The sequence below is a fragment of the Trachurus japonicus genome, chromosome 7 (genome assembly GCF_045865225.1).
Source record: "Trachurus japonicus isolate A0001 chromosome 7, Traja_1.0".
Lineage (NCBI taxonomy): Eukaryota > Metazoa > Chordata > Actinopteri > Carangiformes > Carangidae > Trachurus > Trachurus japonicus.
This window is the reverse complement of record NC_140913.1, coordinates 33,754,198-33,767,484: the sequence shown is the minus strand read 5'-3', so window position 1 is coordinate 33,767,484 and position 13,287 is coordinate 33,754,198. Positions and strand designations below refer to the sequence as shown.

Genomic DNA, 13,287 nt, shown 5'->3' with positions numbered 1-13,287 from the left:
AAGGCTGAACCTGTGTCTCTACACTGGAGACACAGATATCTCATCAGAAGAACTAACACTGAACATATATTCTCCACTTTGACAGTACTGATCAACACTGAATATATCTCACTGATGATTGTTTTATTAGATTGAGCACTCACATTTTACCCATTTAAACAAGTTAATCCTGAGTGGTGTGAAACTTTTGCCTTTATGTAAGATGTTTTTAGCTGAATCTGACCTGTTGAAGAATGTGAGGAGGGAGTCAGGCATTGGCCCTTGTAACGAATTGTTAAAGGGATAGTTCAACATTTTGGCAATTTGGCCCATTGCCATAATCCCTATAGTCATAGCAGTAGGTTCGTTACCATTATTTGTCGGTGTAAGCTATTTTTAGAACGGCGGAGCGGAGCAGCAGGCTGCTCAGAGCTACACTATGGAGGCTAAAGGAATTTCTTGGTTTCCCTCATCAAACTCATCAAATACAAAATCCCAAAACTCCAAAACGCTTTCGTGGACAAGTTGTGACCTGCACATTCACCACGCTATGAGATAATAACAGAACGTTACGAAACTGAGCCGTTTTCGGGGTAAATACAGGGTAAACACAGTAAAACTGTCCCTGAACGCAACGCACATCAGCGGTTTTGCATGAATTTCCCTCTAAAACAACTCTGTCTGGTAACGTTGTGTTATTATCTCATAGCGTGGTGAATGTGCAGCTCACAACTTGTCCACGACAGTGTTGTGGAGTTGTTGGATTGTGTATTTGATGAGTTTGATGAGGGAAACCAAGAAATTCCATTAGCCTCCATAATGTAGCTCTGAGCAGCTCACGGCTCTGCTCCGCCGTTCTAAAAATAGCTTACACCGACAATTAAAGGCAACGAACCTACTGCTATGACTATAGGGATTATGGCAATGGGCCAATTTGCCAAAATGTTGAACTATCCCTTTAACATATGGAGAGATAGGAGTCAGGACACATAGAAGGATTTATGTACCTGTTTATGCATTCACTTTAAGTAGTAGTAGAGTTTAGCCTTGTGTTTTAACTAACCTGTTGTGCCTTGTATTTTTGACTAACCCATTGAGTTTAAAGACAACTGAAACTTGTAAGCAAACCATATAGATTTGTGTTGAGCCTGATTCATAATGCAATGATTACCTCCAGATTGCTCAGTTTGTATATGGTTCTTTAAACAAAACACTTCCCCCCTTTTTTCATAATTTATTTTCTGCAAATAAACAATTTCATAATTTTTCAACCAGTAAAGCATATCAGCTTTGGTCCCCACAGTCGAGAACTGTTTCATCCCAATTTAAGATTTCCTACAGAGGTTCCAAGATATGGAATTCACTTCCTCCTCACTTGTAATCAAGAACTGAATGTTTTGTTTTAATAACACCTTGATCTGTGTATGTGCCTGATCTGTGTGTTCAGCTGTGTTTTATTCTTGAGGGTATGTATTTGATGTGTGTGCCTTGTATACAGTAATACAGTAGCTTGCATTCTTATCCATGCTTTATAATTGTCTCAGGAGGTTCTCTTGACAAGCCCCTTGAGGGTTTTTTTCGGACCTCCCAGCATGTCCGCTGTGTATAATGTCTTTTTTATTGTTGTTGTTTTGTTTTTTTCTTGTTTGTTTTACTTATTCTATGGATATTGTAATTGACTATGTGCTAAATAAACCAAAATCAAATGAATAGGCTACCAGTAACCTGTTTGATCATTCAGAGGCAAAGTTGAGAGCACACAGAGCCACAGTGAAGGCAGGACATCTCCAAGGCCGAAGGGAGGAGAGGATGAGAGGCCTGTGGCCGGTTGAATGAAGCATTGTGAGGAAGAAGTTTTAATGATCTGTCTTATCTGCCCTGACCCCTCAAACACCTGGGATGGAAAGTTATGTCAGTGTAGGGAGGGTTTGTTGTGTTTCAGACCCAGAGGTTCGTGTGCTGGGAAGATGAGACCAACCTGTGCCAGTCAGAGGGCACCAACGAAGGGTCTAAGTCTAAACCACAGCCACTCCCCACCTGTTTCTGACCAATAAGAGTTAATTACGGTACACACACATAGTGGGAATAATTAAAATGTATGTAACGTTTTTGTCTTGGACAGATGACAGAGAATTCTCACTCTCTTGGGATGGTGGTTGCAGTGAACTCTTTGTCATGTCTTCTTCTGAATTAAAAAAAAAAAAAAGAAGCCACTAAAGGGTCTGAGGAGTCATAAATTAGAGCAACCAAGCTGCTAAATTGGCATCGACCCTCAATCATTTCACCATTGGTGTCATCTTATCATTAAAAGGATAGTTCACCCAAAATTCAAATTTCACTCATTATCTACTCTCCCTCATGTGGACTAAGAGCTGGGAGAAGTTCCTCTGCGTTGTGTTTCTCACGGCCTGCCCTAGGTGGGGTTCGATCCCACGATCTCCCGCACCGGAGGCGACGATGCTAACCTCTTTGCCAAGAGGTTGATAACCACTTGGCAGGTTGGTTAGCACGTATTTTATGGGTGGAGTGAGTGCACATCCGTTACATCGGCATAGCAGTGCATGTCCATATAACGGTTGCAAATGGATACCAACTGTCTTCGTAACAAAAAGACACACCAAAAAACATCCAAATACTTCCATGCTGCTCGTATGTAATGTCCGTCTTATATTGAAACCCTGAAATGCGAAATTGTTCCGAAAAAATCTTGCACGATTTGGGCCGGTGTCAGTGCGATTACTGACGCCGGCGCAAATCGCGCAAGATTTGGACGGACCGGGAAGAGGAGCTTCCGCTACAAAACAAGCTTGAAATATAGACTTATTTAATTTTTTTCTGAACAATTTCGCATTTTGGGGCTTCAATACAAGACGGACATTACATACGAGCAGCGTGGAGGTATTTGGATGTTTTTTGGTGTGTCTTTTTGTTACGAAGACAGTTGGTATCCATTTGCAACCGTTATATGGACATGCACTGCTACGCCGAGACCCCCTGTAACTCAGAGAAGCCACGGAGGACTCTGAAACTTCTCCCAGCCCTTAGTCCACATGAGGGTGAGTAATGAGTGCAATTTGAATTTTGGGTGAACTATCCCTTTAAGTCATAATGCTGTTGATGAATAGTGAAACTTCATCACTCACTCAGTCATCAGGACTGTTCCTCAGCCAAACACCGACCACATCAGTGGAGCTCGACTCTGCAGCATCGTCACATTTAGACGATGCACTGTACATTAAATTATATTAATTCAAACAACTAAATGTTTTCTTGCCTTTATTGTCAGTAGCTTAGCAACAAAAACATGGTTCGAAGTCCTCCATTCCTCCTCATCCTAATTACTGGCACCCACTTTGATTTTTCAAGCAGCCATATCATGGAGGTTTTGGTGTTAATGAGGTGTGTGCGCTGTGTCACCTTGACATCACATCACAAACACACGAGCCGGATGAAATGATACGGCATGTCTGTCACATCGACGGGGGAAAAATGTGTTTCGTGGTGAATTACAATAAGCAGATTTAGAACGAAATGTGGAGCAAAAAAAAACAAAACACAAGCGACAAAGTAATAAGGTTCAGGCCACAGTGGATTGAAAAGGAAGATTTAAATGCTGCAAGTTTTTAAAGTCCACCTGAGCCGCACAGCTGAGGATGCATGAAGTCGGACATCGGCAGAAGTTCTTGGTTTCCCTCATCAAACTCATCAAATACACAATCCAACAACTCCACAAAGTTGTGACCTGCACATTCACCACGCTATGAGATAATAACACAACGTTACCAGACAGAGTTGTTCTAGAGGTAAATTCAGAGACTGCTTGATGAAAAACTGTCCCTGAAGGCAACGCGCATCAGCGGTTTTGCATGAATTTCCCTCTAAAACAACTCTGTCTGGTAACGTTGTGTTATTATCTCATAGCGTGGTGAATGTGCAGGTCACAACTTGTCCACCAGAGCGTTGTGGAGTTGTTGGATTGTGTATTTGATGAGTTTGATGAGGGAAACCAAGAAACCCCATGAGCCTCCGTAGCGTAGCTCTGAGCAGCTCACGGCTCTGCTCCGCCGTTCTAAAAATAGCTTGCACCGACAATTAAAGGTGACGAACCTACTGCTATGACTATAGGGATTATGGCAATGGGCCAATTTGCCAAAATGTTGAACTATCCCTTTAACTTGGCTGAGTTTGAATGATTTTTGACAGTAATTGTTATTTTCAGGCAGATTATTTGACCACCTTGCAGTTCACCTTAATAATAATGCATTAAATCTGGCTTCATGTGGACTTCTTTTTTTGCCCTGGTAATCAATCCACCCAATTAGTGAGCAGCATGGCTGACAAAATACAAGCAGTTACAGTGAGTCTGATGCAAATGCAAATGTCAAAATTTACAAAAAAATTTGAATTGGTAATGATAAAAGTGTGTCGAGTGAATCCACTGATTGCTGCAATTTCACAGAGATGAATTCACTTCTTCACTGTGAAATTGCACTGTTTTTTTTAAAAAAAGCTTCTTCGACTGAGATCGAGTTGAATGAGGCTTTTTACTGTAGCTATCATCATCATCATCATCATCATCATCATCATCATCATCCGTGAGATTGGATGAGGTCTGCACAATGAAAGTGGGGTCAACTTGGAGGGAAAGGTAGAACCGGGAATCACCTGGGGCCCCAGCATCGATCCCTGAGGAACTCCATTGTTGTTATCAGCGGGACAGTAATAGTGACAGAGCCTGTGGTGTTTTTTTTTTCTTGTTTTTTTTTTGGTCATACAGTCATTTTATTACATGCACCTGCAGAGCTGCTCATAGCATCTATAACAGTTATAGAAGAGACACTACAGAAGCTTTTCAACAGTCTCAGACGGTCAACATTCATTTATAAAGGCACGCACAGCAAAGTTGAAAGATACTGCACTAATTACAACCGACCCAGAACATGAAAAAAAATACAACTTGGTACAATTACAGCTGCACTTCCTACTGCAATTACAGCACAAAAATATTACTTATATGACATCTACCGTGTTTCTCATTTCATTTCATTTCATTTCAGAGAGCAAAATACTGCACTACTGGCTCCAATATGGCAATTCAGTCACTGAACATCATAAACATAAACACCTGTGTCCATGCAAAAGTACTGATGCAACTCAGCCTGAGTGGGGGGGGGGCGAAATGAATAAAATACCTGAGTAAAACAACACCGTGATGGAATAAGGAAGAGAGATGCCAACAGAAGCACAGAAACCATTAACAATGAAAAGAGGGAACAACTTTGTATATTTAAGAAAGAGAATCAGTCATTATCCAAACTGATTAAACTGCAGCAAACAGATCTTGGTATATTTTTCTGCCGACGGGGAGGCACTTGCGGTAAATGAGCTGTGACAATGACTGAAAAATATCCCGGGGGGTCGGGGCTGTTCTCCTTTTGGATTCCTGGAGCACGATTGTGGCACGATGGGGTTGCATCAGCTGTTTGTGAATCTGTTCACGGAGTTCACGTCTTAAAGGAGAATTCCGGGCAAATTCAACTCGGGGCTGTATTTTCCTAACATTTTAGGTCTAAAAGAAGGAATCTGAAGATTTCCAGTTTAATGTCTCCTGTTTTGCGGTAGTTGTGTCTGTCCCCGCATCGCCACGGCAGCGATAAATGGGAGCGGATTGAAGTTCTGCTGCTTAGGCTGTTTACATCCCTCAAAGCCACAGACAGCGTCAGATGGCGACTCAAACATGCACCCAGAAGTTTATTTACTTCAAGCAAGTCGACATGTTTGTAAAACTAGATCTAATTCAAAGTCTCCCGGAATCTTCCGCGAGACCCAAGTTGACGCTCGGTGTGTTTACGTGCAGTCAGAAGCTCCCGTTTCTGTCATAAACACAGGAATATCAACTCTTTCCTTGCTTGAAGTAATAAAAACTTCTCGCCGCACGTTTGAGTCGCCATCTGACGCTGTCTGTGGAAAAAAATTTCCACTTGAAGCAAGTCAAGAGTTGATATTCCTGTGTTTATGACACAAACGGGAACTTCCCACTGCACCTGAACACACTGAGCGTCAACTTGGGACTTTGAATTAGATCTAGTTTTACAAACATGTGGGCTTGCTTGAAGTAAACAAACTTCTCGGTGCATGTTTGAGTCGCCATCTGACGCTGTCTGTGGAAAAAAAATTGCGGCTTTGAGGGATGGAAACAGCCTAAGCAGTGGAACTTGCATCCGCTCCCATTCATCGTTGCCGTGGCGATGCGGGGACAGACACAACTACCGCAAAACAGGAGACATTAAACTGAAAACCTTCAGATTCCTTCTTTTAGACCTAAAATGTTAGGAACATACAGCCCACACTTGAATTTGCCCAGAATTGTCCTTTAACTACTGGCTGCTGTCAGATGAGCGATGTATTAAACCGGGTTACACCACCATGAGGAGACTCGACGGCCGTCTATACAGAGATAGGATGATGAAAAGCGAGAGGCTGAACAGAACAGAAGCGTCTGTGTGACGCCTCAATAAGCCAATTGTCTGTGTTATAACAGATGGAAGGGAAACACATTTGTGAGTCAATTGCGTTGCTGCACTGATGCAAGCCAAACACCGACACATACACTGCATTTTCAATCATATTATGGAATAAAGTCAACAAAGCTTTTAAGCATTTTTCCATTTCATTCAGTTTTTATGTCCCTGTGAGCATTTAAAGTGCAGTTACAGCTCCCTCCCCTTTTATTTAAAAATGTTGTGTAGCTACAAATAACAGCTGCAGGCCGTCGTCTCCAAGACAGCTGCCAAGTTTCAGGACTTGTGCTCAACAAGTAGAGACTTTTTGTATTGTGTAAATTTGTTGCTAGGAGGCAACGGTGCAGCATCACGAACTGTCATGGCTTAACTTCTAAAAATAACTGGTACAGGAGCAAAGAGGTGAATGAAATTAACTGCCAAGTCTTTATGAAATGATATGACTCTGTTGTATATGAGTCTAGTTAATAGTTAATAATAATGAATGGGGAAGTTGGAAGTTTTTCTTTTGTTCTCCGAGTCATAACTCAGTTCAATCTGAACACAAACATGGTACAAATACTTATCATTACTTTTCATAGCGTTATTTATAATGTGCATTAAGAAAAGAACTCCATAATTAAAAGAAATTAAGAAAAAAAAGCTCCTTATTTTCATGGTGCAGAGCTGCACATAATGTCAACGATTACAGGGTTTTAGAAAAATGTTTGGTCATTCAGTCTGACGCTATTAGAATAACTTTATATTATAGCATTAGGTATATTGCGTTACTTGTTTTTTTTTTACTGAACAGCATTCGGTCGACTGATCATATTCCTTCATCTCCTCTTCAATCTGAACAGATATTTTATTCTTTGTTGGTCGGTTCAGTTTCATCCTGCAGCGACAGGTTTTTAAATACAACTAATATCACTGTGAAAACTAGTTTGTGGTGTAACCCATGAGACATAACTACTTAAACTGTGAGCACAAATTAGCTTTAAAGAGATAGTTCCACATTTTGGCAAATTGGTCCATTGCCATAATCCCTATCGTCATAGCAGTAGGTTTGTTACCTTTAATTGTCGGTGCAAGCTATTTTTAGAACGGCGGAGCAGAGCCGTGAGCTGCTCAGAGCTACGCTACGGAGGCTCATGGGATTTCTTGGTTTCCCTCATCAAACTCATCAAATACACAATCCAACAACTCCACAACGCTCTGGTGGACAAGTTGTGACTTGCACATTCACCACGCTATGAGATAATAACACAACATTACCAGACAGAGTTGTTCTAGAGTTAAATACAGAGACTGCTTGATGAAAAACTGTCCCTGAAGGCAACGCGCATCAGCAGTTTTGCATGAATTTACCTCTAAAACAACTCTGTCTGGTAACGTTCTGTTATTATCTCATAGCGTGGTGAATGTGCAGGTCACAACTTGTCCACCAGAGCGTTGTGGAGTTGTTGGATTGTGTATTTGATGAGTTTGATGAGGGAAACCAAGAAATCCCATTAGCCTCCATAGCGTAGCTCTGAGCAGCTCACGGCTCTGCTCCGCCGTTCCAAAAATAGCTTGCACCGACAATTAAAGGTAACGAACCTACTGCTAAGACTATAGGGATTATGGCAATGGGCCAATTTGCCAAAATGATGAACTATCCCTTTAACTTGGCTGAGTCTGAATGGGCAAACAGATGATGCAACTGACTCCAGGTCTGTGTTACTCTCTGAAAACTAATGCATGATCAAAACCTCTAATATCAGACAGATATATATATATATATATATATATTTATATATTTAGTGAAAAAATATAAACAGTATGTAACAGTTAAACAATAAATAACATGCCAGTGGGATACACATTCACAAATTCCCACCTAAAGCATATATTTCTTAAAACCAAACCTCAACATGTATTTTTCATATTTTCTTTAGCTGTTTGCATATTTTTCTGTCTCTGCTATAATCAGACTGTAAAATGGTAAATATTAATAACACTGTGATGGTAACAGCCAATAGAAAAGACCGGCAATTACTGTACTGCGAGCAAGTGCCCAGATGTTTTTCATATGTCAATTTTTTTTTTTTTGCCACAAGACATTCAATTCAGAAAATGCTGTAAAGATTGTGAAGACGGTGGGACAGTTTTCTCCAAACGTTGTTTTGCAGCATTCTCCTCATAACATCAATATGATGACGATAAGAGCTTTTCTCAGATGTGGATGGACGCTGGTCCAGCATGCTACTTATTTTAACACTTACATTCTTCTCCATGAGGCTGAAATCTGTGGCATAAACTCTGATGAGATCCCTTTGCTAACAGGGATCCTGCAGCTACACTGCACTGCAAAAACTCAAAATCTTTCCAAGAATATTTTTGTTTTATTTCATGTCAAAATGTCTAATTTCTAGTCAAAACTAATCTCTTTCCACTTAAAATAAGATTCATCACCTAAAAAACTACTTGTTTTTAATTTTCACTTGTTTCAAACAAATTTTCACTTGAAATAAGTAGAAAAATCTGCCAGTGAAAACAAGTTTTTTGTGCTTGTAATAAGAAAGAAAAACTTGCTCCACTATCAGATTTTTCTACTTTTTTCCAAGTGAAAATATGCTTGAAAACTTGAAACTTTAAAGCTACTTTAGTGTTTCTTATTTTAAGTATAATGAGATTAGTTTTGACTAGAAATGACAGTTTGACTAGAAATAAGACAAATATTCTTGGTAAGATATTTGAGTTTTTGCAGTGTGTATATGGCACCGGCGAGGTAACACAGCTTGCACACGGTGCCTCTGAAGAGCCTGTGATATGTTTGGAGGAACAGCACACGGACAGAAGAAGAAGAAGAAGAAGATACACGTTGTTCACAACTGCCACGGCAAAAAAAAAACTCAAACTGAAGGAAGGTACGGCCTCAGTCAGCATAGTATCGTACGGGAGCGAGCGGCTCTCACTGCAAAAACTCAAACTCTTACCAAGAATATGTCTCATTTCTAGTCGCAACAAACCTATACTTAAAATAAGACTCATGACATTAAAAAGTAGCTTGTTTTTAGACACTTTTTACTTCTTTCAAGCAGATTTTCACTTGAAATAAGTAGAAAAATCTGATAGTGGAGCAAGTTTTTCTTCCTTTTTACAAGCACAAAAAACTTGCTTTCACTGGCAGATTATTCTACTTATTTCAAGTGAATATTTGTTCAAGTGAAAATGATCTAAAAACAAGTTAATAGGTGATGAGTCTTATAGACCAAATCTCCTTGTTGTTTACAACTACTTTCAGGTAGAAAACCAGCATGTAATTTGAATGAGAACAGTAACGAATGAGAGTTTAGCTAGGCTATATATCATATTTTTCACGCCCTATCACCGTTTAGACAAATCTGAAATGATTTAAGAAACATTACTATTTCTGTGTGTGCGTTTTGTGTTGCTATGTGTTGTATTTATTCAGTTTGGGGGAATCACGGTGTCTAGAAAGCATCAGTGGCTCAACTGACAGGGACAGCTAACGGCGGCAGCTAAGCTAACACCAGGACGTCAGCTGTTAAAACCCTCCCGTTGTCGGACACGACATGAAACTACTCCAGTTAGCTCAGTCATGTTGTCACTCAGATATCCGCTGGAGAAAATATTTTTTCATGGACCGTTTATTGAGTCACTGAGTTATTAAAGTTAAACAGCTAACCGTTAGCCCGGCTAATCCATGATAACCATGACTAATTACAAAAATGTGCACACATAAATAGTAATGTTTGTCCAATCATTGGTTTTATAGACTTTACAAACATCAGATTAGTCTAAACACCGATATAGTAACATGAAAAATGAAATATAACGAAACTCTCGTCCGTCACTACTGTTCTCACGCTGGTTTTCTAACCGGAAGTCGTTGTAAACAACATGGCGATTCGTTCTATTTTAAGTGGAAAGTTTTGACTAGAAATGAGACAAATATTCATGGACAGATTTAGAGTGTTTGCAGCGCTGCGGCCGCCTCAGACGCTGTTGGGGTTGTAGCACAGCATGTTGAGTTGCAGGTTTTCATCCCAGTGTCTGAGGATGATGAAGAGCTGGTTGGCGGCGGCCTTGACGGACGCCAAGTCTCGTCCTTCCGGGATGTCCTGCGCGCTCAGCCACATGCTGGCCTTGGCCGCCACCAGCTCCCACTCGATGAAGTAGCTGGCCGAGCCGTGCTCCAGCCAGGCCAGAGCCACCGCCGTCGCCCACACCAGGCTCTCCTGACTCAGCATCCGCTTCGCCGCCGAGTGTGGGGAGTGTGGGGACAGCGGGGGCTCGGTGGCGGCCGACGGGCTCTCTAAAGACGACGGAGCAGCAGCAGCAGCAGCAGCAGCATCCGTCCACGTTTGCTCTGCAGGTTGTCGACACGTCTCCTGTTCACACGGCGACCCGACGCTCTCGGCTCGCCGGCTGCCGGAGTGAGACGGGTGACCCAGGCTGCTGCGGTGGCTGGTGAAGGGCGACGTCCACTTCAGCTTGTCCATGGGGACGTTGATGGCGTCGCACAGCGCCGAGTCCAGCGGGAATGCTCCACAGGCCAGCTGCAGCAACAGCTGTGCAGAGGGACAACGTTTACAATCTGACATGAAATACAGTTAATAAAGGAGAGATGGATCTTTAAAGGGATAATTCAACATTTTGGCAAAATCGCCATAATCCCTATAGTCATAGCTCATGGCTCTGCTCCGCCGTTCTAAAAATAGCTTGCACTGACAATTAAAGGTAACGAACCAACTGCTATGCTGCTAGCTTATGCCTCTTGTCAGGCCATCATTGTAAATAAGAACTTGTTCTTAATTGATTCTGCCTGGTTAAATAAAGGTTAAATAAATAAAAAGCTGCTCAGAGCTACGCTACAGAGGCTCATTATGGGATTTCTTGGTTTCCCTCATCAAATACACAATCCAACAACTCCACAACGCTCTGGTGGACAAGTTGTGACCTGCACATTCACCACACTATGAGATAATAACAGAACGTTACCAGACAGAGTTGTTTTAGAGGGAAATACAGAGACTGCTTGATGAAAAACTGTCCCTGAAGGCAACGCGCATCAGCTGGTTTGCATGAATTGAGGTTTTTAAAATAAAATGCTCCCAGATTTGATCATCAGTAGCAATTTCTGTTCAGTTTTTGTCTCTGTGACACAAAAAAAGCAGTGAAAAGCACCTGATCAACTGGTTTGAGTGCCTGCTAAAGGAAACTGCAGCTTTTTTATGGTTCATCATCACTCAGTCCTTCAATCAGCCGTGGGGTGTGAGGAGGTGCCTTGTTAAGAGACGGGAGCTATTCTAATCATTTTCAACGCGTTTTCTTTTCATTCTGTGAACAAGGTTGTATGAGCTGTATAATTAGAATCTCCTATAAGGTCTGGCCGCTCTCAGGCCTCAAACAAAGAGCTGAATTATGGCCCCGAACTGCTCTATCGCTGGTTATTCATCGTACCAAATGGAGGTAAAAACTCAAAAAGAAACAGGATTTTGTGTTTTTTCTTTTACACCAATTAAAAGTAAAAACGGGTCAAACTGTCGGTTTAGTTGCTCAGGATTATACATCTCATTCTGGGGACAGAGTAATGAATCTCATGGTAAAGTAAAAGCCAGTTTTTTTTTTGTTTCTTTGTTTGTTTGTCTTTTATAGTAGTGTCATGTTAACTGTCCCTCTTTGTAGTTTTATTATCTGTTTAGATACGTTCCAATTTGTGTACCGACTTTCTGTGTTTCTTGTGTTTTTCCTGTCTATATGAATTATGTTGTTATGTCCTTGTTGTTCATTTTAATGGCTTTTAACACCTTGCCAGGAGGACTAACTACAGTCTGAAACTAGCCGTTGGCTAACACTGGCACTTTTACATTTTATTATGTTCATTAATGTGCACTGTCCTCCTTAAATAAAAAAAACAAAAAAAGTTACAGCATGACTCATATATTCTATATCCTAGACCTCAGATCTACTCTGTCGTATTTGTCCTTCCCTTTTATACTTTCCCCAAAGACGACGAAAAGAAAAGGACATAATCTGCAGACAGGAGCATAGTGGATGTGAATAAAACATGTCTTTGCGTACATGCTTGCACATTCTTCCCACAGTTCAACACGGCTCAGGAGCTGCAGCTGCTGATCCTACTGCAGACTTTGTGACACATTCGTCTCCCCAGACAGTCGGCATGAATTAGTGTCCATCAAATCAAAACACAGAGCGTTCACATGTAGGCTACAGATCGACGACGACTATATACCCACCAGAGGAATGTAGTCTTTGTTCTCGTTGTCGCTCTCTCCGATTGAATCACCGGACTTGCTGTGAGATCGACACATGAATCCTTTGGCAGCTCGAGTCAGCAGCCGAGTCCTGCTGAGGGCCAGCCTGACACCGGGGCGGAGACACGGGGGTTAATCACAGCGTTCAGAGAGGCACAAAACATCCAATCTAACCTGCTGCTTCTACCAGGAAAAGGAAAACAAGTGTTTTTCTCTGATTCTCTATATAAATACATGTGACCGATTTCAGGTGAAGGGGAAGAGGATCTTTAGCTGCACTGCAATCGATCAATAACTATGGAACAGTGAATTATTATGTACCCTATCACAATAATTAGTGTGAATGCTGAAAGCTAGGGCTGGGACGATACGCTTTTCTCCCGATTCGATTCTTCTACGATTTTTTGGATGGCGATTCGATTTAAATTGCGATTCTACGATATTGCCGATTCTCTCGATTTTTACATTTACAACATTTATCTGCACACAAATACTGTAGGAGCCTATAAATTAACATACTC

At 41.3% G+C, this 13,287-nt stretch overlaps 1 protein-coding gene across 1 annotated transcript in view; it reads right to left on the bottom strand.

Moving 5' to 3' along the window:
- Positions 1 to 10,480: 10,480 nt before the first annotated feature.
- Positions 10,481 to 13,287, bottom strand: part of vwa5b1 (von Willebrand factor A domain containing 5B1) — a 60,605-nt gene continuing 57,798 nt past the window's right edge. The window contains exons 21-22 of the mRNA XM_085782998.1: positions 12,749 to 12,872; positions 10,481 to 11,059 (exon numbers count right to left, since the gene is read on the bottom strand). Coding sequence (XP_085639124.1) covers positions 10,484 to 11,059; positions 12,749 to 12,872 — 700 coding nt within the window. The 3' untranslated portion in view covers positions 10,481 to 10,483. The remainder of the gene's footprint in view (positions 11,060 to 12,748; positions 12,873 to 13,287) is intronic.